The sequence below is a fragment of the Cryptosporidium hominis genome, assembly GCF_000006425.1.
Source record: "Cryptosporidium hominis TU502 chromosome 5 CHRO015070, whole genome shotgun sequence".
In the NCBI taxonomy this organism is placed as follows: domain Eukaryota; phylum Apicomplexa; class Conoidasida; order Eucoccidiorida; family Cryptosporidiidae; genus Cryptosporidium; species Cryptosporidium hominis.
This window is the reverse complement of record NW_667392.1, coordinates 1-22,035: the sequence shown is the minus strand read 5'-3', so window position 1 is coordinate 22,035 and position 22,035 is coordinate 1. Positions and strand designations below refer to the sequence as shown.

Below are 22,035 nucleotides of genomic sequence, written 5' to 3'. Positions count from 1 at the left end.
ATATACGGTATTTTTGTCTACGGAAAGCTAGTAATGACTATTGAGGAGGGTTATGTAATATAACTAGTGCACTTTTTTTTTTTTTTACATCAAGTTAAAGTTTTTTAAAATAGAGTTCATACAAAACTTGAGATATTCATTTATGTTGATATCTCTTGAGCATTTTTCTAACCTTAGATAAAATAGATAGCAGAAATTGTATATAAAGGTAACAACATAATATCTTAAATAAATTTGGATTGCACTCAATACAACAAAGCAATACTAAATTTATGTTGAATAAATACGTGACTTATAATAAATAATACATTTAAATATAAAGTTTGTGCGCGAGTGTAACTTGAATTATTCTCGAGAAATATTTGCAATTGTATTTAAGAATGGATTTATTTTGGCATAAATTTACTTGTAGTATATTATTGCTTATATCTGCCATACTTGGATATTTCTTCCCAGCTAAGATTGATAATGATGAGAAGAATAAGGGACGTAAAAGCAAGATTCTTCCAATTTTGACTGCTTTTGGAGCAGGAGCTTTTATTGCACTGGCACTTGTTCATCTCATTCCAGACGCAATAGAAGATTCAAGCTCTGGATTATTGTCTTTTAAAATAGCAGGCATTGAGGTTAATTGTGTTTGCCATTTAATTTTGTTGGGTTTCTTATTTTCGATAATTTTTGAAAGTATTGCTGACGAGTATTTTGGGTCAAATGGAATACATGGTCATAGCCACACTAGGCATAACACAGATTCTAATCATATGAAAGATAACATAAACTCTAATATGATGAGCACTAATGTCTCATCAGAGTATTCATCAGATGAAGATTCATGCATTATTGATAAATTTGACACAGATTTAACAGCTGGTAAGGAAAATTCATCGTTATGCATGTCTGGTTCAATTAATAAAAACTCAACATTATCGTCAAAAAAAGCCAGAGTAAATTTATCAGAGAATGATAATGGATTGAGGGCAGAATTAGGCAAAAGCTCAGTTGGATTTGTTTTGGTTTGTGCATTATTCTTCCATTCTCTATTTGAAGGTATGGTTGTTGGAACTTCAAAAAGTATTATGGGCACTTGGATGATTACCTGCGTTATTTTTGCTCACAAGTGGATTGAAATTTTAATTGTATATATGACTCTTGTTTCAAAGGGCATTAACCCTTTGGCTTACATTATTATTCTTTCTTTTGGATCACCTTTAGGCGCGATGATTGGAGCCATTGTTATTATCTCAAATTCAGTTGCATCAGCTGTTTGTTCAGCTCTTGCAGCAGGGACAATACTTTATGTTGCTTGTATTGAAGTTATACCAGATGTTTTTAACGACAAGCACTCGATCCGCACTCTTGTAAAGTTAGGATCTTTTGTTACTGGGATTCTAACTGTTTCTACGATTACCTTAGTTAGCGAAATAGTAGAGAATTCTTATTAAGTGTTAATGGTTTTGGTTTAATTTTTTTGATTCTCTTTTGTTCAATTAGCCACTGCTAATAAATACGTTCTATTGAGAGTTGGCTCCTACTTTTACTTCAATTCAAATTTTTTTTATTTTAAAATTTAATCACTTTAAATTTTACAATCTCCCGCATCTTCTATGTAGCGTTTTCTTGCATGCATGCAACAATTAATTTATGTGGACAAATAAATTAAGAGGGAAATAATTTAAAAGAATTAGAGGACAAATTAATGGCTAAATAAAAATTTATATTTATTTATGTAAAGTAGATTTTTGGACCCGAATTTTTTATATAATGGTTTTGGGCGAAGTTTCTGGTTTATCAAAACCTCGCGTAAGTTTTCGAATAGCAGCTTCTTTGAAAGTAAAGCCAAATACTCAAGATGATATTGACTAAATTTGAATTTGCTACATATCTAGATAGATGAATTGAGGCAATTCTTCAAGATTGTAGATAGAGATAAAACAGGAAAAATTTCTGAAGAGAAGATAATACATATGTTAAATGCTATTGGGGTACAATTAACAAAAAGAGATAAACTTGCAATTAAAGCAGGTAAGAACTTTGACAATTTAAAGATGAATTAATAATTCATGAAATTGAATTTCTATTTCAGAGTCCAATGAGAGAGGTCTTTACACTGTCGATGATTTAATTAAAATTGGTGAGGTTGTTTATAATGACAGAGTTATTGCCAGGGATTTGGTGGAATCATTGCAATCAATCTCCGATGGAAAAGATACAATAAGTTCTGCCGAATTGAGAAAACATCTCTTAAACATTGGGTCAATCATTAAATTAACGCCAGAAGAAGTAAACTGTATACTAAGTGATATCGGCGAAAGTAACATAAACATCTATGATTTTGTGTCTTATTGTATTTCGGAATAAAACACAGACAACGAAAAAAATAATCTAAAAACGCAATCAATCCTTCTTAATATAATGTATAATCAGAAGATCCGTTTATTTGTCCTCAGCTATGCATACAGAGTACACATAAGTAGGATCAGGTCTGTCCATTTTCGTCATTTTAAACATTATACTAAGTGTATTTTATGATTATGCGTTTAATATACTTAATTATATAATTTATATAAGGGTTTTTCTTTTTTTTTTTTTTGAAAAATAGATTAATTCTTATTTAAATAAAATTAGTTCAAAAAGCTTTAAATATTCATTTAAATCAATACATTATTTTAATAACTGACATTTATCGGTAATTTATACATTTGAATTTAAAGTTCAACTCAAAATATCCTGTTCTGGGAACAAATTTAATTTTTTTTCATATTTGTTGAGAAGTGGTCATAATCAATACAAATAGTCAGAAAGACGCTTAAAGTATTTGTCTCAGATATTTTATTAAATTATATTAATTAGACGTTAATGGCATATGCAATTTTAATTTAGTAATAAATATCAACAAAAAATCAAGGCGGTATATTTTGGAATTCAAAATTTGTTTTCGATAATTTAATGCATGACATATTAAGATGTCAACAAAAAATTATTTCCAAATAATAAAAGTGAATAAATAAACATAATAGTAATGAAATAATCTATTACAGAACTCTATAATTTTTTTTTCTAGTAAATCATTAATCAGTTGTATCGGATTATTATTATTTTTTTCACAAATTTAATTATTTATTAATTTATAATGTAAAATTTCTCCCCACATTTCTTGAATTATAATGCTAAATAGTATTTCAGAGATAATATTTATAAAAATATATGCCGGCACTTAATATTACGTAATTGCATGCAAATAAATAATATTATTTTTTTAAAAATATTTTTATTTCAAGTAATGAGATTTTAGATAATTGTAAAAAATATAAAGAAAATGAAGCAGAATAAAAAATACTTTAATAATGGCATTATTATCTGACTTCATTGAAAAATCATACTTGAATATACTGAAAAATATTGATAATTTTGAATATTCAGAATGCAATGACCCACTAATAAAACAACAGAAAAGAGCAAATAATGAGTTGGAATCGTTACTTTTTGATCATGTAAGTTGCTTGGATTATTAAAAGAAATTTAATTGGCAAGTAAAACGAATATTAAGTGCCATTAAATAATAATGATAGTAATAAATATTTAACTTTTAATTAATAGAAGAATAGCGGAGAAATCTTATCTAAAAAAGATTCAATTTTGGGTGAATTCGCTACTCTTAAAGAAGCTCAAGAAAAAAAATTATATCAAAGAAAAAAAAATAAATATGTCAAAATAAATATGATAAAACATTTGATTAAAGGTGAGTTATTATATATAATAAAGATTAAAGTTTAATAGACTTTACAAATTACAGAGAATTTGGATTCTTTGAATATAATCAAGAGCAAATCTCAGAATATTAGGATTTAAATGCTGAAGACATAAATTTATATTAATCCTTCTTTGTTACTTTTTTAGTCATTTAAACTATTTAATAGCCATAAAATCCTTCTTTTTGCATTAATTCAATATGACGTTCATTCTCCAAACTTAGCATGTTAATCGTTTTATCCATTAATTTTCTAGTCTTTATATCAATAAGCTTTGCCATGGAATATCTACTTATTAATTCGTCATCTGTAGCATACCTAGGATTGAATGGCGTTTCATGAGAATATACATACATTCTAGTTTCATTATAAAGCTGATCCACTTCCTTTCTTGTATCATCCAAGTAATCATAAAGAGGTTCCTGCAAATAATTTAAGAGTCTACTCTTTAATTTAATTATTCCTGTATCAATTTTATGACGAAATTTTTTAATTTTCTTGAGATATTCAATACTTTTTTCTTTTTCACTCAACATGTTTTTTTTGTTAGTTACCCACAGTAAATATCTTTAAAGCTTTAGTGATTATTTTTTTTCCTCGCTACTTTTTCTTTCAATTTTGCATTTTACACTCTTGATTTCGGGGTTGATGTAATTACATCAACCTTTTATTACTTTTGATACTACAAAGATTCTCACCATGCATTAAATGACCTGTTAGGGCGGGAAATTTTAACTACTATTCACGGCAAGTAGTAAGAGCAATATAATCAAGGACGACTAGTTTAAAATAATAGATTAAAAAAAAAAATAATAAAAAAAAACATAACATAAATATAAAAACAGATTATTACCTTTTGTGAGTGTTAAATTCAACAAAACATTTCGATAATTTATTCATAGATAAATTTTCGAATTTTAGATACTTGGCGGCATGTGTGTAAAATAACATGCAAAAAAATAATAATTTAATATATAAGAACTAAAGAAAATTTGACTAAAGTTGTTAGGCCAAATGGTTAATTTGTTTAGACTACAATGAAGTAGCTGATAATGTTTTTTATAATTAATAGAGAGCGTTTCTTTAATTGTAAATAATACAACTTTTATTATCCACTATTAAAGTACATAAGTTACTATTTTAATCTTCAAAATCTGCAAAAATTTAGTGTTTTATTAACCAATTAGTTTAATTGTTTTCCATAAAGAATAAAAATAATCATCAATAGAGTTTTCAGTTAGGTGCTTCTTTTTTTATTGGAATCGGAGGGCTTTTCTTAATAGGAGTAGGAGCAGTAGGAGCGTCTTTTTTCATAGGTGGCGCAGGTGGTAAATCTTTTTTCATTGGTGGAGAAGTTGGTGCACCTTTTTTCATTGTTGGAGATAATGGAGCATCCTTTTTCGTAGGCGGTATAGCTGGGGCTTCCTTAGCTGGAGAATCTGGAACAGCCGGGGCATCTTTCTTCATTGGAGGTGCAGCAGGAGCATCCTTTTTTACTGGAGGCATAGCTGGAACGTCCTTTTTAGCTGGTGGAGGAGCTGGAATATCCTTTGCTGGAGGTTCTGGAGCTGGTGGAGCATCCTTCTTCATTGGTGGTGCAGCTGGGGCATCTTTCTTCATTGGTGGAGAAGCTGGAGCATCCTTTTTAGCCGGAGGAGCGGCTGGGGCATCCTTTGCTGAAGATTCTGGAGGGACTGGAGCATCTTTCTTCATTGGAGGTACAGTAGGAGCGTCTTTCTTCATTGGTGGAGGAGCTGGAGCGTCTTTTTTGGCTGGTGGAGAAGCAGGAGCAGCTGGGGCATCTTTCTTAGCTGGAGGAGCAGCAGGAGCATCCTTTGCTGGAGGAGCTGGGGCATCCTTCTTCATTGGAGGTGCAGCAGGAGCGTCTTTTTTAGCTGGTGGAGGAGCTGGGGCATCCTTTGCTGGAGATTCTGGAGCTGGTGGAGCTTCCTTCTTCATTGGTGGTGCAGCAAGAGCGTCTTTTTTAGCCGGAGGAGCAGCCGGGGCATCCTTCTTCATTGGAGGTGCAGCAGGAGCGTCCTTTTTAGCTGGTGGAGAAGCAGGAGCAGCTGGGGCATCTTTCTTAGCTGGAGGAGCAGTAGGAGCATCCTTCTTCATTGGTGGTGCAGCGGGAGCGTCTTTTTTAGCTGGTGGAGAAGCTGGGGCATCCTTTGCTGGAGATTCTGGAGCTGGTGGGGCATCCTTTTTCATTGGTGGTGCAGCTGGGGCATCTTTTTTAGCCGGAGGAGCAGCCGGGGCATCCTTCATAGCTGGAGGTGCAGTAGGAGCATCCTTCTTCATTGGTGAAGGAGCTGGAGCGTCTTTTTTGGTTGGTGGAGAAGCAGGAGCAACTGGGGCATCTTTCTTAGCTGGAGGAGCAGCAGCTGGGGCATCCTTCTTCATTGGAGGTGCAGTAGGAGCGTCCTTCTTCATTGGAGGTGCAGCAGGAGCGTCCTTCTTCATTGGTGGAGCAGGAGGAGCGTCTTTTTTAGTTGGTGGAGGAGCTGGGGTATCCTTTGCTGGAGATTCTGGAGCTGGTGGAGCATCCTTCATTGGTGGAACAGAGGGGGCATCCTTCTTCATTGGCGGAGCAGCAGGAACAGCTGGGGCATCCTTCTTCATTGGTGGAGCAGCGGGAGCATCTTTTTTAGCTGGCGGAGCAGCCGGGGTATCTTTCTTCATTGGGGGTGCAGCAGGAACGTCCTTCTTCATTGGTGGAGCAGCAGGAGCATCCTTTTTAGCCGGAGGAGCAGCAGGGGCATCCTTTGCTGGAGGTTCTGGAGCTGGTGGAGCATCTTTCTTCATTGGAGGTGCAGCAGGAGCGTCCTTCTTCATTGGTGGAGCAACGGGAGCATCTTTTTTAGCCGGTGGAGCAGCAGGAGCATCCTTTTTAGCTGGTGGAGCAGCAGGAACAGCCGGGGCATCCTTCTTAGCTGGCAAAGCAGTAGGAGCAGCTGGGGCATCCTTCTTTAGTGGTGCGACAGGAGCGTCCTTTTTAGCTGGCGGAGCAGCAGGAACAGCCGGGGCATCTTTCTTCATTGGAGGTGCAGCAGGAGCGTCCTTTTTAGCTGGTGGAGCAGCAGGAGCAGCCGGGGCATCCTTCTTTAGTGGTGCAACAGGAGCGTCCTTTTTAGCTGGTGGAACAGCAGGAGCAGCCGGGGCATCCTTCTTCATTGGTGGAACAGCAGGAGCAGCCGGGGCATCCTTCTTCATTGGTGGAGGAGCTGGAGCGTCTTTTTTGGCTGGTGGAGAAGCAGGAGCAGCTGGGGCATCTTTCTTAGCTGGTGGAGCAGCAGGAGCAGCCGGGGCATCCTTCTTTAGTGGTGCAACAGGAGCGTCCTTTTTAGCTGGTGGAACAGCAGGAGCAGCCGGGGCATCCTTCTTCATTGGTGGAACAGCAGGAGCAGCCGGGGCATCCTTCTTCATTGGTGGAGCAGCAGGAGCAGCCGGGGCATCCTTCTTTAGTGGTGCAACAGGAGCGTCCTTTTTAGCTGGTGGAACAGCAGGAGCAGCCGGGGCATCCTTCTTCATTGGTGGAACAGCAGGAGCAGCCGGGGCATCCTTCTTTAGTGGTGCGACAGGAGCGTCCTTCTTAGCTGGCGGAGCAGCTGGAACAGCTGGGGCATCCTTCTTTAGTGGTGCGGCAGGAGCGTCCTTTTTAGCTGGTGGAGCAACAGAAGCAGCTGGAGCATCCTTCTTTAGTGGCGCGACAGGAGCGTCCTTTTTAGCTGGTGGAGCAGCAGGAGCGGCCGGGGCATCCTTCTTTAGTGGTGCGACAGGAGCGTCCTTCTTAGCTGGCGGAGCAGCTGGAACAGCTGGGGCATCCTTCTTAGCTGGTGGAGCAGCAGGAGCAGCCGGGGCATCCTTCTTTAGTGGTGCGACAGGAGCGTCCTTTTTAGCTGGTGGAGAAGCAGGAGCAGTTGGGGCATCCTTTTTTAGTGGCGCTGCAGGAGCGTCCTTTTTAGCCGGTGGAGCAGCAGGAGCAGCTGGGGCATCCTTCTTTAGTGGTGCGGTAGGAGCGTCCTTTTTAGCTGGTGGAGCAACAGAAGCAGCTGGAGCATCCTTCTTTAGTGGCGCGACAGGAGCGTCCTTTTTAGCTGGTGGAGCAGCAGGAGCGGCCGGGGCATCCTTCTTTAGTGGTGCGACAGGAGCGTCCTTCTTAGCTGGCGGAGCAGCTGGAACAGCTGGGGCATCCTTCTTAGCTGGTGGAGCAGCAGGAGCAGCCGGGGCATCCTTCTTTAGTGGTGCGACAGGAGCGTCCTTTTTAGCTGGTGGAGAAGCAGGAGCAGTTGGGGCATCCTTTTTTAGTGGCGCTGCAGGAGCGTCCTTTTTAGCCGGTGGAGCAGCAGGAGCAGCTGGGGCATCCTTCTTTAGTGGTGCGGTAGGAGCGTCCTTTTTAGCTGGTGGAGCAGCAGGAGTAGCTGGGGCATCCTTCTTTAGTGGTGCGGCAGGAACATCCTTCTTTAGTGGCGTTGCAGGAGCATCTTTCTTTGCTGGTGGAGCAGTAGGAGCAGCTGGGGCATCCTTCTTTAGTGGCCCGGCAGGGGCCTCTTTCTTTGTTGGAGGCACAACCGGAGCGTCCTTTTTAGCTGGTGGAGCAGCTGGGGCATCTTTTTTGGAAATTAGTGAAGGCTCATTGCTTTCCAAGGTTGATTTTATAGTTTCAGATGCCTTGGAATTACTTGAATTTAAATCTATAGAGTTATCTTTGGGATTAGCAGAGCTTAAATTTTGCTCCTTATTACTTAAAATAGCGCTAGAGTTCTTGGAAGCAGAGATAGAAGGCGACTTCAAAGAGGATGAGACGGACTTACCAACAGATTCAACCATTTCCTTTACTTCTCCGATTGGTTTTTCAATATTTTCGATAAATTTATGAATACTTCCCTCTTTTTTAGAAATATCTGTTTTGCTTTGTTCAATATGGCTCTTGCTAGTATTTAATTTCGATACTGAAGCATTTGATTTGCTTTGAGGCAAAGTCTGCGATAAAGCTTTTGATGATTCCAAAGAAGAACGACTTGCTTGAGAATGACTCTTTGAATGATCCATGGATGGCATCTTAGATTGTGATTGTTTTGGTGTTGAAAGTTTATCAGATTTTCCAGATTCTAATTGAGACTTGTGCTTAGAGTACTCACTCTCTGGATTAATATCACTTTCATCGTTAATTTTACTTGATGAGAGCATTGAATGTTTAGATCCTATAATGTTTTGTTGAATACTTTCAGGATGTTCCGAATTTTTATTAGCTTCTATCCTTAATCTTTCTTCATTTAACTTGGCTGCTCTACTCTTTTTCTCAAATTCAATAATGTTTTCTTGAAGATGTTTAATGGAATCATCCAATTTTGGCTCTAATAAATAAATTCTTTGTTGAACTGCTCTCTCTACTAATGCTTTAGAAATATTCAAAGCATTTTCTTCTGGGTTATCAAGTAAGTACTTCAATGTATAAGAAATGTAATGCACGCATGCATCCAAACATTTTTGGCTATAGTTCAAATTACTACTCAAGTTCTTTGAGTCCATTGTTCGATTGGCTTTAAGGGCATCTTGAGCAGATTTGAGTGACTCTTCTAGACGGTAATTTTCATTTTGGAGAATTTCATTCTGCTCCTTGAGCTTTTCAAAAAGTTGCCTTAATTGAGAATAATTATCTCTATATCTTCTTACGGTTTCTTGAGCATCCGAGCCTGTAACAAAATGTTCTGAATGTTGTCCTCTATGAGTATCGTTAACGCCCATACAACTTGATAGTATACTACCACCCAAGCCTTTTTTAAAGCATCTTGCAATTGAAGACCCTCTTGTACTATCCAAACTAGAATTTATTGCGCTTGTTGGCCTACTTTTTGAATTTTTAGAATTGAACATAGTCTGGTCAAGAGGTGGAACAGAACTTTGACGATAATTCATTGCTAAAGACTCTGTACTTCTTCTATTGTTTGGCGATAAACGAGAGCTTGCTCTGTTTTTATCATTGTAGAACGTACTCATTGATTAGGCCTTTACTTAATCAAATTTTATTTCATTTAAACGAATACAATTTTTCCACTAGTTTTTATATCCCAATTTTTTATTTATTTTACGATTTTTATTTTTTTAAATATCAATTCTTCACACTTTTTTTTTAGATATTTTATTATTCAATCTAAATGCATGTAATTTGTAATGAAAAAGTACCGGTAATTCAGGCGGGAAAAGACACGTATTATTTGATAATTATATAAATAAATTTATATTAACTTCTAAGATTATTTGCCAAATATAGAATTTGAGAAAAATTGATTTTTTTTTTTAATCAGGAAAAATTATGTGTGATTAGAATTTAGGTAGTGGCGATTACTATATATTATTCTTAATTAGGTAGTTATAATTAGGAGTATTCGTTGTTTTTTTTTGAGGAAGTTTTATATATTTAGATTTTGAAAATATTAGTGAAATTTTAAAAAAAAAAAAAAAAAGCATTAAACTATACATTTATTGTGAGTAATTTATTATTAATAGGAGGGAAATTTATACAATTTCATTTTAATATTTATTGATATAATTTTTTGATTAAATAAATATATATATTATATTCTAGGAATTGTTACATCACAATATAAGACTTGTATTCATTCCAATATAAACAAACTAGTAGTTGAAGGTAAAAAACCACTATTAATTTAATGTTGAAATTATGACTATGAAATCGACAGTCAATTTAATGCTTGGGGTAGCAATCGGAACAGCAATTGGCTATAAGCTGTATCCCAATATTGAAGGAAATAATCTGAAGCATAATCTATTAAAGAATATGGATATTCAGCATGTTAATATTGGACAGAAATATTTTTCAAAGAAGTTTAATAAGTATTCGGATAAAATTGTAAAATCTGTGACAGGTGGATTCTATCCATCAGTTAAACTTCCTAGTACTGAAAATCTAATTCTTAGAGAGTCTTATTTATCATCTGTTTCCTTTAGAGACAAAATACCTAATTGGGTAGCTGAGAAGATATCTAATGAAACTTGTTCAGGAAAAGCAAATAGGGCAGACTGTGTTTTCCAAGTAGACCCAGATGTTCCATTGATTTGGAGTGCTGAAAACAAGGATTACTTTGCAAGTGGATATAGCAGGGGACATATGGCAGCAGCCGGTCAGCATAAAAATACAGAAACGGCCCAATCTGATACATTTTATTTATCTGGGAATATACTCCCACAAGATCTATCCAATAATGGAGCAGATTGGTATAGATTGGAGCTCATTTCAAGAGAACTTACAAATTATTATCAAGATGTTTATGTAGTTTCAGGCCCACTATTTGCTCCGAATTATATGCGTTCTAAGGACTTTAAAAAATTGGCACAAAATTTAGAAAGTATTAAAAAGGAAGATCCTCCAAAGGATGCGCTTGGCCAGATATGTGTTATACACAAGAAAGACGTTCTTGACAAGGCTAGAGAATTAGGAGATGAGAAAAAAATGGATCCAAACCTCATTGTTAAATCTGATTTGAAGGATACCCCAGTTAATACTGTTACTTATGAAGTAATAGGTGACAAGCTCGTCTCCGCTCCACCACATTTATTCAAAGTTATTTTAGCAGTCAATCCAAGGAAAGAAAAGGATATTGATGTTCCTCCCGTTGCGTTTGGAAGCTTCATTATGAAGAATGAACCTGAAAGCGAGAGACATCTAATTACTGAATACATGGTGCCTTTAAAAAGTATTGAAATTTCTACAGGCTTAGACTTCTCAGGTCTCAAAGAATTTACAATCAATTATCTAAAAGCTAATATATCAAGAAAAGATTTTAAAAAGCTTTTAAACCATGAAGATTTAGATAAATTTGAGAATATGTACAGCATTTGTAATGTTAAAGACACTCTAAGACATGGTAAAAGTGCTCAATCTATATGTAATGATGAGGACTCAGAAAGAGTAAAGTCTTGGAGGTATCTTGGGTATATTAAATTATCTAAAACTAAAAAAGAACTCGAAGACATATGGAATACCATCAAAAGCAACGGATATGATAAAGAAAATTTCTTCCTTAGAAAAGAATATGTAAATAAATGTAAATCTCTTGGAATTGAACCAGAGAAATTCTAAATTTTTCTACTAGTATCTTAATTTTCGCTTCATAGTACTTTTTTTACTTTTCAATTGTAAGGATTCTCTTCATAATTGAACTTTATAGATTAATAATAATAACATGCAAAGCTTCCCGCCGTCTCTAATTAAAAAAAAAAAATATATTCCGTATATTTATCCTTAACTTGAAAAAATTTCACAGCTTATCTACATATTTCTTTAATAATATATTATCAAATTGACATAAGTTAGCGGATTCCAAAACGAATAAATAATTTTCCCTCTTAAATTAATACTAATACGCACTTTTGCACATTTCCCTCCGCCATTCACTTTTTTCCCACCAACGTCCTGTATCTAAAATAATAAGCAAAAAGACTGTAAAATAGGATCAATAATTATTAAATCAGATTTCCCGCCAAAATGGCATGACGATTTAGTTACCAAATATCGCATTAATTGTATTATGTGCGTTTCACCCAAATATATTCTCTTTCTTTTGATTTATAGAAGAGAAAACTTAAAATCGTGAAATAGTTTGGAGAATTATATCCCAATTTTTTTAAATCTTCACTAAGGATTTTTATCAAGTTTACTTTTTCTACTAATTTTTATTACTGAGTATCTACGCTCATAAGCGTGAATGTATTGTTCAAAACAGAGAAAATTATTAAGGATTGGAGTTTTTTACTCGGCTTGTAGAATCTCCTGTAAAATCCGTTATATTTAATTGGATTTATCAATTTCTAATTTGACATCTTTGGAATTGAATGAGTTAAAGGATAAGAATAATATTAAAGATTTCATTGTTTCTAACAAATCTATTGAATATTCTTCCATTATATATATATATATATATTTATTTATTTATTTATTTATTTAAAGGTCAATATAAATCAATAATACTCAGAATTTACTTGGGTTAAGTTAAAGGGAAACAATTAAAGATGAATTCAGAACAATTAATTGAATCAGAAACTTCTGATGAAAATTATACTTCTTCAACAGACGAATTTGAAAGGATTAATACTAACAATGAGGATTTAGGCACTAATGTTGATACATTTCCATTGGGGATTGGTGGTTTGGAAGTCCCACATGAAAAGGAAGATTTTCGTAGAGTACTTACTCCTTTAAGCAAAGATCAGCTTGTAGAGTTATTAGCTGGTGCATGTATTGAGGATCAAAAAATTTTACAGAGAGTTTTTGCCGTAATTTGTGAAAGCAGATCCCATAGGCGTCTATATATAAAGAATTTGCCATTTTCTGCTAATACCGAATCCGTAATAGAAGTTTTTTCTCAATTTGGAGATGTGGAAGAAGGGATTGTTCTCAAAAAGGATGGGAAATCTAGAGGTTATGCATTTGTAACTTTTAAAACAATAGAGTCAGCACTATTAGCTTGTAAAAACCCTGTGAGTATGAGTGGCAGGTTTTTGATGGTAAAGCTTGCAGCTGATCCTTTTCCATTTGAAACAAAAAGGTCAGATGCAATACGTAGAAAGCTTTTTGTTAGAAATTTGGGTTTTGAAACCAATGAAGATTCCTTATCGGAAGTTATGGGACAATATGGAGAGCTTGAGGAGTCAGTTATTTTGAGAACAAAATCTGGAGAATCCAAAGGCTATGGGTTTGTAACGTTTGCTAGCTCTGAAGCTACAATTAAAGCACTTCAACAACCACACCACCTTATTGACGGAAGATTAGTTTTTGTACATCAAGCAATAGAGGGGAAAACACGTATGACTAAAAATAAAGAAGTTTATTTGCAAAATAGCTCAAAACAAACTTACGAGAATAAAGTTATGGAGAGTAAGGATCAGTTGCCATTGCCTTGCAATTTTGATCAAGTGGTACCACCCTCATCTTCACCAACTATTACTAATTTACAATACGCCAATTCTAAACTTTCAAGAGATTCATTATTTTTACACTTTATGGAGAAACCCAATTTAAGTAGTAATTTTGGCACGAATTATTCTGGAGTTGACAGGGTCTTATTTGATAATGAATATCCTAACCCTGTTAATGGTGTTGATTCGAATTTAAGCAATTTCCCTAATTTAACAGATGATTTTAACTTAATCAAAAGCGTTTCTTTAAATCAAGGTACTAGTAATAATAATAATAATAATAATATTAATAATATACGTTTCAATAAAGCTAAAGATCATCCAAATCTAAAGTTAGATCACTCTTGTGATTTTAATATTCCAAGTAGAGCCAACATTGATATGAGATCAACGAATGCCGTCCATCTCCCTAATAATGACGACCATTCTGAGAAAAATTATAATATTTTTGTTGATGAGAATATTTTTTCTAATGATCATATGAATAAGAATTTTGGAAGATGGTATTTATCAAATAACACAAAGACCCGCTCGTTCCCGAATATGCATTTCAAGGCGCCAAATCAATCAAACTTGTCAGGAAATTTACCTTCTATTAATTGGGCGATTTCTAATAATTTTAGAGAGAAAATGAAATCAAGAATGGAGGATATGAGCGTATTAGATACTGAATATAACGAGTTTGAAGACTTTATGTTTAACTCCCATTACAAAGAATCACGCCAATGTCCAATTAATAAGTCACCTTCTTGGAATAGCTTTGCAGATAGATTTGGCCATGATTTTATTTCTAACAATCTGGTTCTAAAGGATAAACATATTAATAGAAAGTGTGACTTTAATCGGATCGCATATTCACCTTTGATTCTGGATAAAAAATTTACAGCCTTTTGACATGTAAAATTCATGATTATAACAATAATTTTAGATTTGAACCATTTTTAAGTTAAACCATAGATTCATTATTTGTGAAAACTTTAGTTTTAGTTTCCAAGATTGTTTCGATTTTTTAATTTTTTTGTTTCAACAAGTTTCATATTATTATTATCATTGTTTTCATCTTAACTAAGAATCCCTGTTTGGTGTCTATTTGTGCTTTGATAGATAAAATAATAATTATTGAAACTGAATTGCAATTTTGCATTGGTAGGAATGCGGTTTAAAAATACACACATGCTACACTACTTTGAAGTTAAATGCTAGTTATTACGCTTGAAATAATATAAAGAAGCAATATTAAATAATTACAAAGTAAAGTCTCAAATTTTAATTAATTAAAGAATAACTAAGTACAAAATAATATCAAATTTCATTCTATTTTACTATTGACTCTCTAAAAAAAAAAAAATATTTTTTTTTATACCCCACTCTTTTTTAGATTTTCCTATACCGGTATAATATTTAAATACCGGCATATAACTATGCAAGGAGACGGCGCCAAACGTATTGTCTTGAAAATGAAGTCAATTATGTGAAAAATAATATTTACAATCGTTATTGTTATTAATTATTACTATAAGTAAATGCTAAGAGTTAAAATTAGTTTTCAAGTTAAATAATACAATATTAATTAAATTTATTTATTTTAAATAAATAACAAAGTAAAGAAAGACAAATTAAATTACGTCTTAAATAGCCTAGAATAATAGAAAAAAGTGACACAACAATCTCCAAGGTCAAATTGGAATAATTAATATTTTGTTTCCATTGAAATATTATTCTTGAGGATTAATTTAGAGAGGAAAAATGGGAAGAGTTTACGGACGTGGAAAAGGTATTTCATCATCAGCTAAGCCATATAGAAGACGACCACCAACATGGATTAAGTTAAAGCCATCAGAGGCAGAAGATTTAATTACAAAGCTTGCCCGTAAAGGTTTGACCCCATCTCAAATTGGTGTTACTTTGAGAGATTCTCATGGTATTCCAATGGTCCAATCTTTAACAGGTAGTAAGATTTTAAGAATTTTGAAGAAGAATGGTTTAGCTCCAGATATTCCAGAAGATCTCTATTTCTTGATCAAGAGAGCTGTTTCTATCCGCAAGCACCTTGAGAAATTCAGAAAGGATACTGCTGCTAAATACAGATTGATTTTGGTTGAGTCTAGAATTCACCGTTTAGCTAGATATTTTAAGCGTTCAAAGCAGCTTCCAGCCAACTGGAAGTATCAAGCTGCTACTGCCTCTACTTTGGTTGCATAAGTTTCTTAATTTTGTTATAACCAAACTTCCAAAAGAGATTTCATAATTGGTAAAAGAGATAAAGGCTCTTTCATTGATTTATTCTTTTTTATAGATTCTGAATATTCTAAGATTTATTTACTAAATAGTTAGCTATTTAATATTAATTAGAAGCTGGTTTTAGTTTAATAAATTTCTAATTGACTTTTTCTCAATCTTCTTTAGTTTTAAAATCTTTAAATGACTATTTATTTGGATGTTGAGAAGAAACAAGTTGTGTTATTTATAGGTTGAAATATATTATAAATCTATTATAAGCTAAGATTAAAAATTCTAGAATGGTCTAATGAAGAATATCTAATTAATGTTATTTTAATAACATTAATTAATAACATTAATTTATTTTCTTATTTATTAATGTAATAAATCCATTTAAATATATAAATCACTTCCTTTGTTAAATTCAAATACATAATTCCCTCTATCTTCTATTACCAAAAGAAGCACGAGATTTATTATCATAATTGCCTCCACCTGATAAATTTGTTGTAGATTTATTCCCAAATTTAGGGCCAGAAATTGGATTCACTCTTGGTGGATTTTGTTTAGGAGTATCATCTATTAATAAGGCATCTAGTGGTAAAGAGTCTGGCAGTATAAAGTATCTAATAGTATTTCCTCTTACAGTAATTTGAGAAAGACTAACAGGATTTCTGTGTTTTACACTCATTTTTACATTCTTTAAATAAGTATTCATAGACATATCCACACTTACTATTGTTCCTTGAATAATTGTTCCATTCTTTAATTCAATTACTACTGAATTATTGATTAATTTCATAAGGAATCTAATTAGTTTCATTTTTCTTCTACTGGTATTGTGAATTAACCAAATCTATATATCCTCTTAATTCAACTTGAATAAATTTACATTTACAAACAAATAAATATTTAATATATCAATGTATAATGTACTTCACAATCCTTATAAATTTATAATAAATATCATAACTAATTATGAATTTACTAAAAATGATCCCAATTAATCAAATTGTATTATTTTGACTAAATAAAAAGTAATCAAATTTCAAGAATTGAGGGAAATTAACTTATATTGAAATTTAAGTTTATTTAAATAATTTGAATTTTTTCTTTATTATATAAATACATTATATTAAATATATATTTTTTATAATATTTAAATATTTTTTTCTTCTAATTTAACGTAAATATTTTCATTAATGCCAATAAATGAGGGGGGTAACTGCCGGTATAGGCGCCAAAAGTGTGTAGTTTTTATTATTAATCACAAAATTATTAAATAAAAAATAAATTTTAAATTGAAATATTAAAACAATTTAAGTATTCCACACAATAAATAAAATCTTCATTATATTAATAATAGTTGTAATAAAGTAAAGGGGGAAACAAAAAAGTTGAATTAAATTTATGCATTTATAATAAAGTCCATCTAGGTTTTGAGAATATAATAATAAAGATGAAGTTAAAATTGGCAGTATTGAATTTAATATTATTATTAGTAATTGGAATTAGAGGAGATGAAATTAATGCTTCTATTAATGGACATAATAGAGCTCAAAGGCATGCAAAACCTACAGCTTCAGCATCTTCATATACACCCCAAAAGCATCATCCCACAGTTTCTGTGAATTCTGAGAAAAAAATTCAATCTTTTGTTAAAGAGCTTAATGATAGCAATTTTGAGCATCTTACACAATCTGCAACTGGATCAACAACTGGTGACTGGTTTGTGTTATTTTATCTTCCAAATTGCCAACAAAGTCAAATGTCTTTAGCAGAGTTGGATAAACTTTCTGTAATTGCTAGAGAAAGTTTAAATGTTGCAAAGATTGATGTTTCTAAAAATCAACAATTAATTAACCGATTCGGAATTGTTGCTGTTCCTTCGTTTAGATTCTTTAGGAATGGAAAGATGTACACTTATACTGGTATGAGAAATGCTGAAGTAATTAAGGCTTTTATTTGGAACAAAGACTATAAGAAACTAACTCCTCAACCAGTTCCTGACCCTCTTAGTACCCTTGATATTATTATTTCTGAAATCAAACACACAATTAACGATATCAATAAATTAATAAAATTAGCTCCTTTAGTTACTATCATTATCTTACTTATTGGTTTCTTTACTGGAATTGGCGTGACCAATATTTTCTCAAGAAGCTCCAATAGATCCAAGACTACTACTAGCAATAATAGAGTAAAGCGTGATAAGTACTCTGATGATGAATGTGTGGATCACGAAGAAGAAGAAGAAGAAGAAGAAGAAGAAGAAGAAGAAGAAGAAGAAGAAGAAGAAGAAGAAGAGGAAGAAGAAGAGGAAGAAGAAGAAGAGGAGGAAGAGGAAGAAGAAGAGGAAGAGGAAGAGGAAGAGGAAGAAGAAGAGGAGGAAGAGGAGGAAGAAGAGGAAGAAGAAGAGGAGGAAGAAGAGGCACCAAAACAACTTAAGACTCCACAAAGAGGCAGAAGAGCTGCAGAAAACATTGCGAAGGAGGATGATAGATTAAATAATACTTATAATACGAGTGTAAGGAGATCAAATCGTCTAAAAAAGCTATAGATGTTATGGGACAGAAAAACCCAGTCAAAGTAAATTAAATTAACTAGCCAAGTGTACATCTGAGGGAAGGAAGAGAAACTGATTTTTTCCCTGTCTTGGTCTACATTCGAGGTAGACAGCTGTTGTCTATAGAGATGGCAGTATTATTCTAATTTTAAAAAAATAGGTACGCTTTAAAGTTACTATTCGGCTTTGATCGAAAGATTTTTTCTTATTCTTGTACTCTTTCTCTCTTTTTTTTTCTCATCCTTGCTATGCCCACACTCTTTTTCCTTTCCTTTACAGAGTTTACAGAACCCGCCTAAACTTTTGCATGCATTTTCTGGAGTGAGAAAAAAAAGTTCTCTATTCGAAGAAGATCCTGAAGAAAGGAGAGTACCTTACGAAGAACCCAAAAATACTTGAAATGATCTGGATAACCAATAGGTAATAAACTAACTGCCTTTCTGTTAAAGGGCCCGTGACCTCCAAAACCAGATTAAGAAGAGTAAGATTCTTAGAAGATTCTAGCTTTCCTGTCTTTTCATTTAGTTTAGGAACTCTATGTCTTGGGCAATGAACAATTCCAAAGAGTTGTGGAATTGAAATAATAAAGTTCAAAATTTGTGGGAGAAAGAAAAGAAGAAGAGTCTTTGAAAAATGCCCCAAAATACTTACAATAGCAAAACAAGCTCCTGCAAAATAAGTATAAGTATCGCCAACAAATACTAAAGAAGGATACCTATTAAAATGGAATAGCGACAGGCTTGAAGCTGTAAAGGGAAGTAAGAGTAAAATTGAAAAAAAATGGTGGTTTGATTTAAAGCTGAATTGCCAATTTGGTAGTATTGTAAGCATTTCAATTATGTTATAAACAATTATTGAAGCTGAGATTATTATCGATTGTCCAACTTCTAGGCCATTCACTCCTGCATATATATTTATGGAATTCGTACAAAATACTGTCAGGCATAACATATAAAGGTAGTAAAAATATCCCAAATCTATCAAAATCCTTGCTGAATAGTCTCCACCTGTCTGAAATAAAGGCAAAACTATTTGAGTACCTCCATTATAAGAAACCAAAGTTGGTAAAGCTGCAAATACTGGTAATACCATCTTATATCTCCATTTCAAATTTAATACATCATCCACAAATCCAAGAAATGTCATCATACAAATTGAAAACAATCCTGAATTATACTCTAATAATTTTACTGGATCATTACTAAATAGAATTTGGCTGCAAATTGCTGTAATCATAAACATACTTGCCGGTACTATACCTAATGATTCTGGTATCTTCTTCTCTACTATATCTTTTTTATCTAATATTACAAGTTCATTGTTTTTACATTCATTTTCTTTCAATAAATTCGTCTTTGAATTAATGTTACTAATACTATTACTTCTTTTGTTAATGTCTATTCCAAAAAGACCATTCTCAAGAAGTTTCTCTCCGAATGTTGGAATCAATTTGCTACAAACCAAATAAGTTAGCAAAGAAGATATTGAACATATTAGTGTATGTAGAAAATAACTTGTTTTGAATAGGGAAATATTTGTAATCACCAATAATATAATTAATATTGTTATTATAACAAATTCTCCACTTCTTTGAAATTTATTATTATTTACCATTATAATTAAGGCTTTAATGAAGAAAAAAAAATCTGAAATTTTCTATTACTTCAAATCTTAATAAAATTATTTTAAAAACAAAAAAAAGATATATCTTTCTTTATTAATTATTTAGTTTTCAATTCCTTTAATAATCACGTTTTATTTCTCTCTTAATAATTTATCAATCATTCATTATACTGACTTGGAAGATATATTCAATAGTTCATAAACTATTTGGTACAAATTCAAGCTTCTTTTTATTCTGATCAAGTTATTAGCTCATTTTATTATTATTTATTGCAATAATCTTATTCTAATTTCTGACTGTTTTTCCTTTATATTATTTCCAGTAAATCAGCCAGTATTTCTCCTTATATTAGCACACAAACCCGAACAATGTCTTTTTTTTTCAGCCTTAATTACATTACTTTCTTATTTTATTTAATTAAATCTTTATAATAAAATAAATATTGACCAATTTAAAGCTTTAAAAAAAACCCTCCAGACTTTTTTCTTCTTTTCCCCCCTCAACATTTTTTTTCTCTTCTCTCTCTTTCTCTTTCCCCCCTCCACTCAAATGACCAGCCATGCAATAATTCAATTTCTACCTTGGCCAGGGGGATAAAAATAAAATGATCCTTGATTTTTGTTAGTTAAACCATCAACATACATATATCTTTTGACTTCTTCAGATCCTCCAGATTTTCCACAATAATAGTTAACATGATAGTTACTGCCTCCTAATTCATTAACATACTTATTATTAGGTTTAATAAAATATTCGGGATATTTTATTTGAGTATGATTATCTCCACCACTATAGTAGTAACTGCTGGTATTAACGTTATTACTATTACTGTTACTAATATTACTAAAAGCCCGAATATTTGAATAATTATTGTATGTTGGGGAATTAGAATTACTACCCAAATAGTAACTGTAATGGTTTTTGGTATTATTAATAGGTTCTAAACTTTTAGGTGAAATATGATTATAATCTTCATATTTGTAATTGTATTTAGGAGTATTTTCTATAATTACTTGACTATTTTTTGGGATGTTATAATTATTTTTTGGACTAAGTACTTTAATAGATTCTTCAGAATTACTTTCTGGATAATCTTTTATATATTTTCTACTAGTTTCTTGAGTAATAATATCATATCTATTATTACCTGGCTTAATGTATCTTTCCTTATTGTATTTAATATTGGAACTGGTACTATTTTTAAAGTTATGATCAGTTTCTATTTCAACTTGATCATTATTAGCATATCCAGATTTTAATTTTTGAACTTTTTTGACTAATCTAGTATTATCAAGAATCTTATATATTTCATTTCTAAAGATTGAATCAACTTTTTTATCTTTTTCAAGGAAATTAGTTGTTTTAGGAACTTCAGAAGAAGTTGATTGATTTTGATCTTCTTTAATATGCTCAAAATGGGTGTTAATACCTTTTTCTTGGTAATTATTATTAAATTTTTGAATAATTTCAGTGTTAACTGAAGCATCTAAAAATATCTTAGGACTACAAATTTCATGTGTTGGTAGTATTTCTTCTATGACAATATATCCTTCTTTGTTTAAAGACGGTCTTTCATTAATAAAATTAGAAGAATCAGGCTGAATATCATCAAATTTTACTTTCAAATCAATATCTTTTTTAGTATAACTTTCTTCTTGATTAAATATAGAGATTTTGTTGTTAATTTCTCTAAATTTCTTATTAAGCTTATTATTAATTCTATAAAGTTTATTAAACTGTTTAATTTTATTAACTTTACTACAAGAATGTTGAGTCTTTAAAGTTTCAGATATAAATTCAGAAGATATATTTGGATGATAATTTTTTCCTGAACAACATTCTAATGTTTGAAAAGAATAACCCACCATACCATGTTGATTCTTGACTTGTTTCTCAGAAATAAGCATTGTATTCTCAAATAAGAATTTGTCTGAAGA

The 22,035-nt window shown here is 32.6% G+C and overlaps 10 protein-coding genes across 10 annotated transcripts; 5 read left to right on the top strand and 5 right to left on the bottom strand.

Moving 5' to 3' along the window:
• Nucleotides 1–380: 380 nt before the first annotated feature.
• Chro.50164 (hypothetical protein) lies at nucleotides 381–1,442 on the top strand. Its single annotated transcript, XM_662342.1, has 1 exon — nucleotides 381–1,442. The coding sequence occupies one exon, from the start codon at nucleotides 381–383 to the stop codon at nucleotides 1,440–1,442; it is 1,062 nt and encodes a 353-aa protein (XP_667434.1).
• Nucleotides 1,443–3,910: 2,468 nt separating this feature from the next.
• Chro.50163 (hypothetical protein) lies at nucleotides 3,911–4,285 on the bottom strand. The annotated part of the gene is made up of 1 exon (XM_662341.1): nucleotides 3,911–4,285. The coding sequence occupies one exon, from the start codon at nucleotides 4,283–4,285 to the stop codon at nucleotides 3,911–3,913; it is 375 nt and encodes a 124-aa protein (XP_667433.1).
• Nucleotides 4,286–4,982: 697 nt separating this feature from the next.
• Chro.50162 (hypothetical protein) lies at nucleotides 4,983–9,749 on the bottom strand. The annotated part of the gene is made up of 1 exon (XM_662340.1): nucleotides 4,983–9,749. One exon carries the CDS (start codon nucleotides 9,747–9,749, stop codon nucleotides 4,983–4,985), a length of 4,767 nt encoding a protein of 1,588 aa, XP_667432.1.
• A 685-nt stretch (nucleotides 9,750–10,434) lies between these two features.
• Nucleotides 10,435–11,853, top strand: Chro.50161 (endonuclease G-like 1). The annotated part of the gene is made up of 1 exon (XM_662339.1): nucleotides 10,435–11,853. One exon carries the CDS (start codon nucleotides 10,435–10,437, stop codon nucleotides 11,851–11,853), a length of 1,419 nt encoding a protein of 472 aa, XP_667431.1.
• Nucleotides 11,854–12,782: 929 nt separating this feature from the next.
• On the top strand, nucleotides 12,783–14,582 carry Chro.50160 (RNA-binding protein). The annotated part of the gene is made up of 1 exon (XM_662338.1): nucleotides 12,783–14,582. The coding sequence occupies one exon, from the start codon at nucleotides 12,783–12,785 to the stop codon at nucleotides 14,580–14,582; it is 1,800 nt and encodes a 599-aa protein (XP_667430.1).
• An 852-nt stretch (nucleotides 14,583–15,434) lies between these two features.
• Nucleotides 15,435–15,890, top strand: Chro.50159 (40S ribosomal protein S13). Its single annotated transcript, XM_662337.1, has 1 exon — nucleotides 15,435–15,890. One exon carries the CDS (start codon nucleotides 15,435–15,437, stop codon nucleotides 15,888–15,890), a length of 456 nt encoding a protein of 151 aa, XP_667429.1.
• Nucleotides 15,891–16,350: 460 nt separating this feature from the next.
• Nucleotides 16,351–16,731, bottom strand: Chro.50158 (small nuclear ribonucleoprotein smd1). The annotated part of the gene is made up of 1 exon (XM_662336.1): nucleotides 16,351–16,731. The coding sequence occupies one exon, from the start codon at nucleotides 16,729–16,731 to the stop codon at nucleotides 16,351–16,353; it is 381 nt and encodes a 126-aa protein (XP_667428.1).
• Nucleotides 16,732–17,367: 636 nt separating this feature from the next.
• Chro.50157 (transmembrane protein 17) lies at nucleotides 17,368–18,468 on the top strand. Its single annotated transcript, XM_662335.1, has 1 exon — nucleotides 17,368–18,468. The coding sequence occupies one exon, from the start codon at nucleotides 17,368–17,370 to the stop codon at nucleotides 18,466–18,468; it is 1,101 nt and encodes a 366-aa protein (XP_667427.1).
• A 345-nt stretch (nucleotides 18,469–18,813) lies between these two features.
• Chro.50156 (N-acetylglucosamine-1-phosphate transferase) lies at nucleotides 18,814–20,088 on the bottom strand. Its single annotated transcript, XM_662334.1, has 1 exon — nucleotides 18,814–20,088. The coding sequence occupies one exon, from the start codon at nucleotides 20,086–20,088 to the stop codon at nucleotides 18,814–18,816; it is 1,275 nt and encodes a 424-aa protein (XP_667426.1).
• A 579-nt stretch (nucleotides 20,089–20,667) lies between these two features.
• Nucleotides 20,668–22,005, bottom strand: Chro.50155 (hypothetical protein). The annotated part of the gene is made up of 1 exon (XM_662333.1): nucleotides 20,668–22,005. The coding sequence occupies one exon, from the start codon at nucleotides 22,003–22,005 to the stop codon at nucleotides 20,668–20,670; it is 1,338 nt and encodes a 445-aa protein (XP_667425.1).
• Between the last annotated feature and the right edge of the window lie 30 nt (nucleotides 22,006–22,035).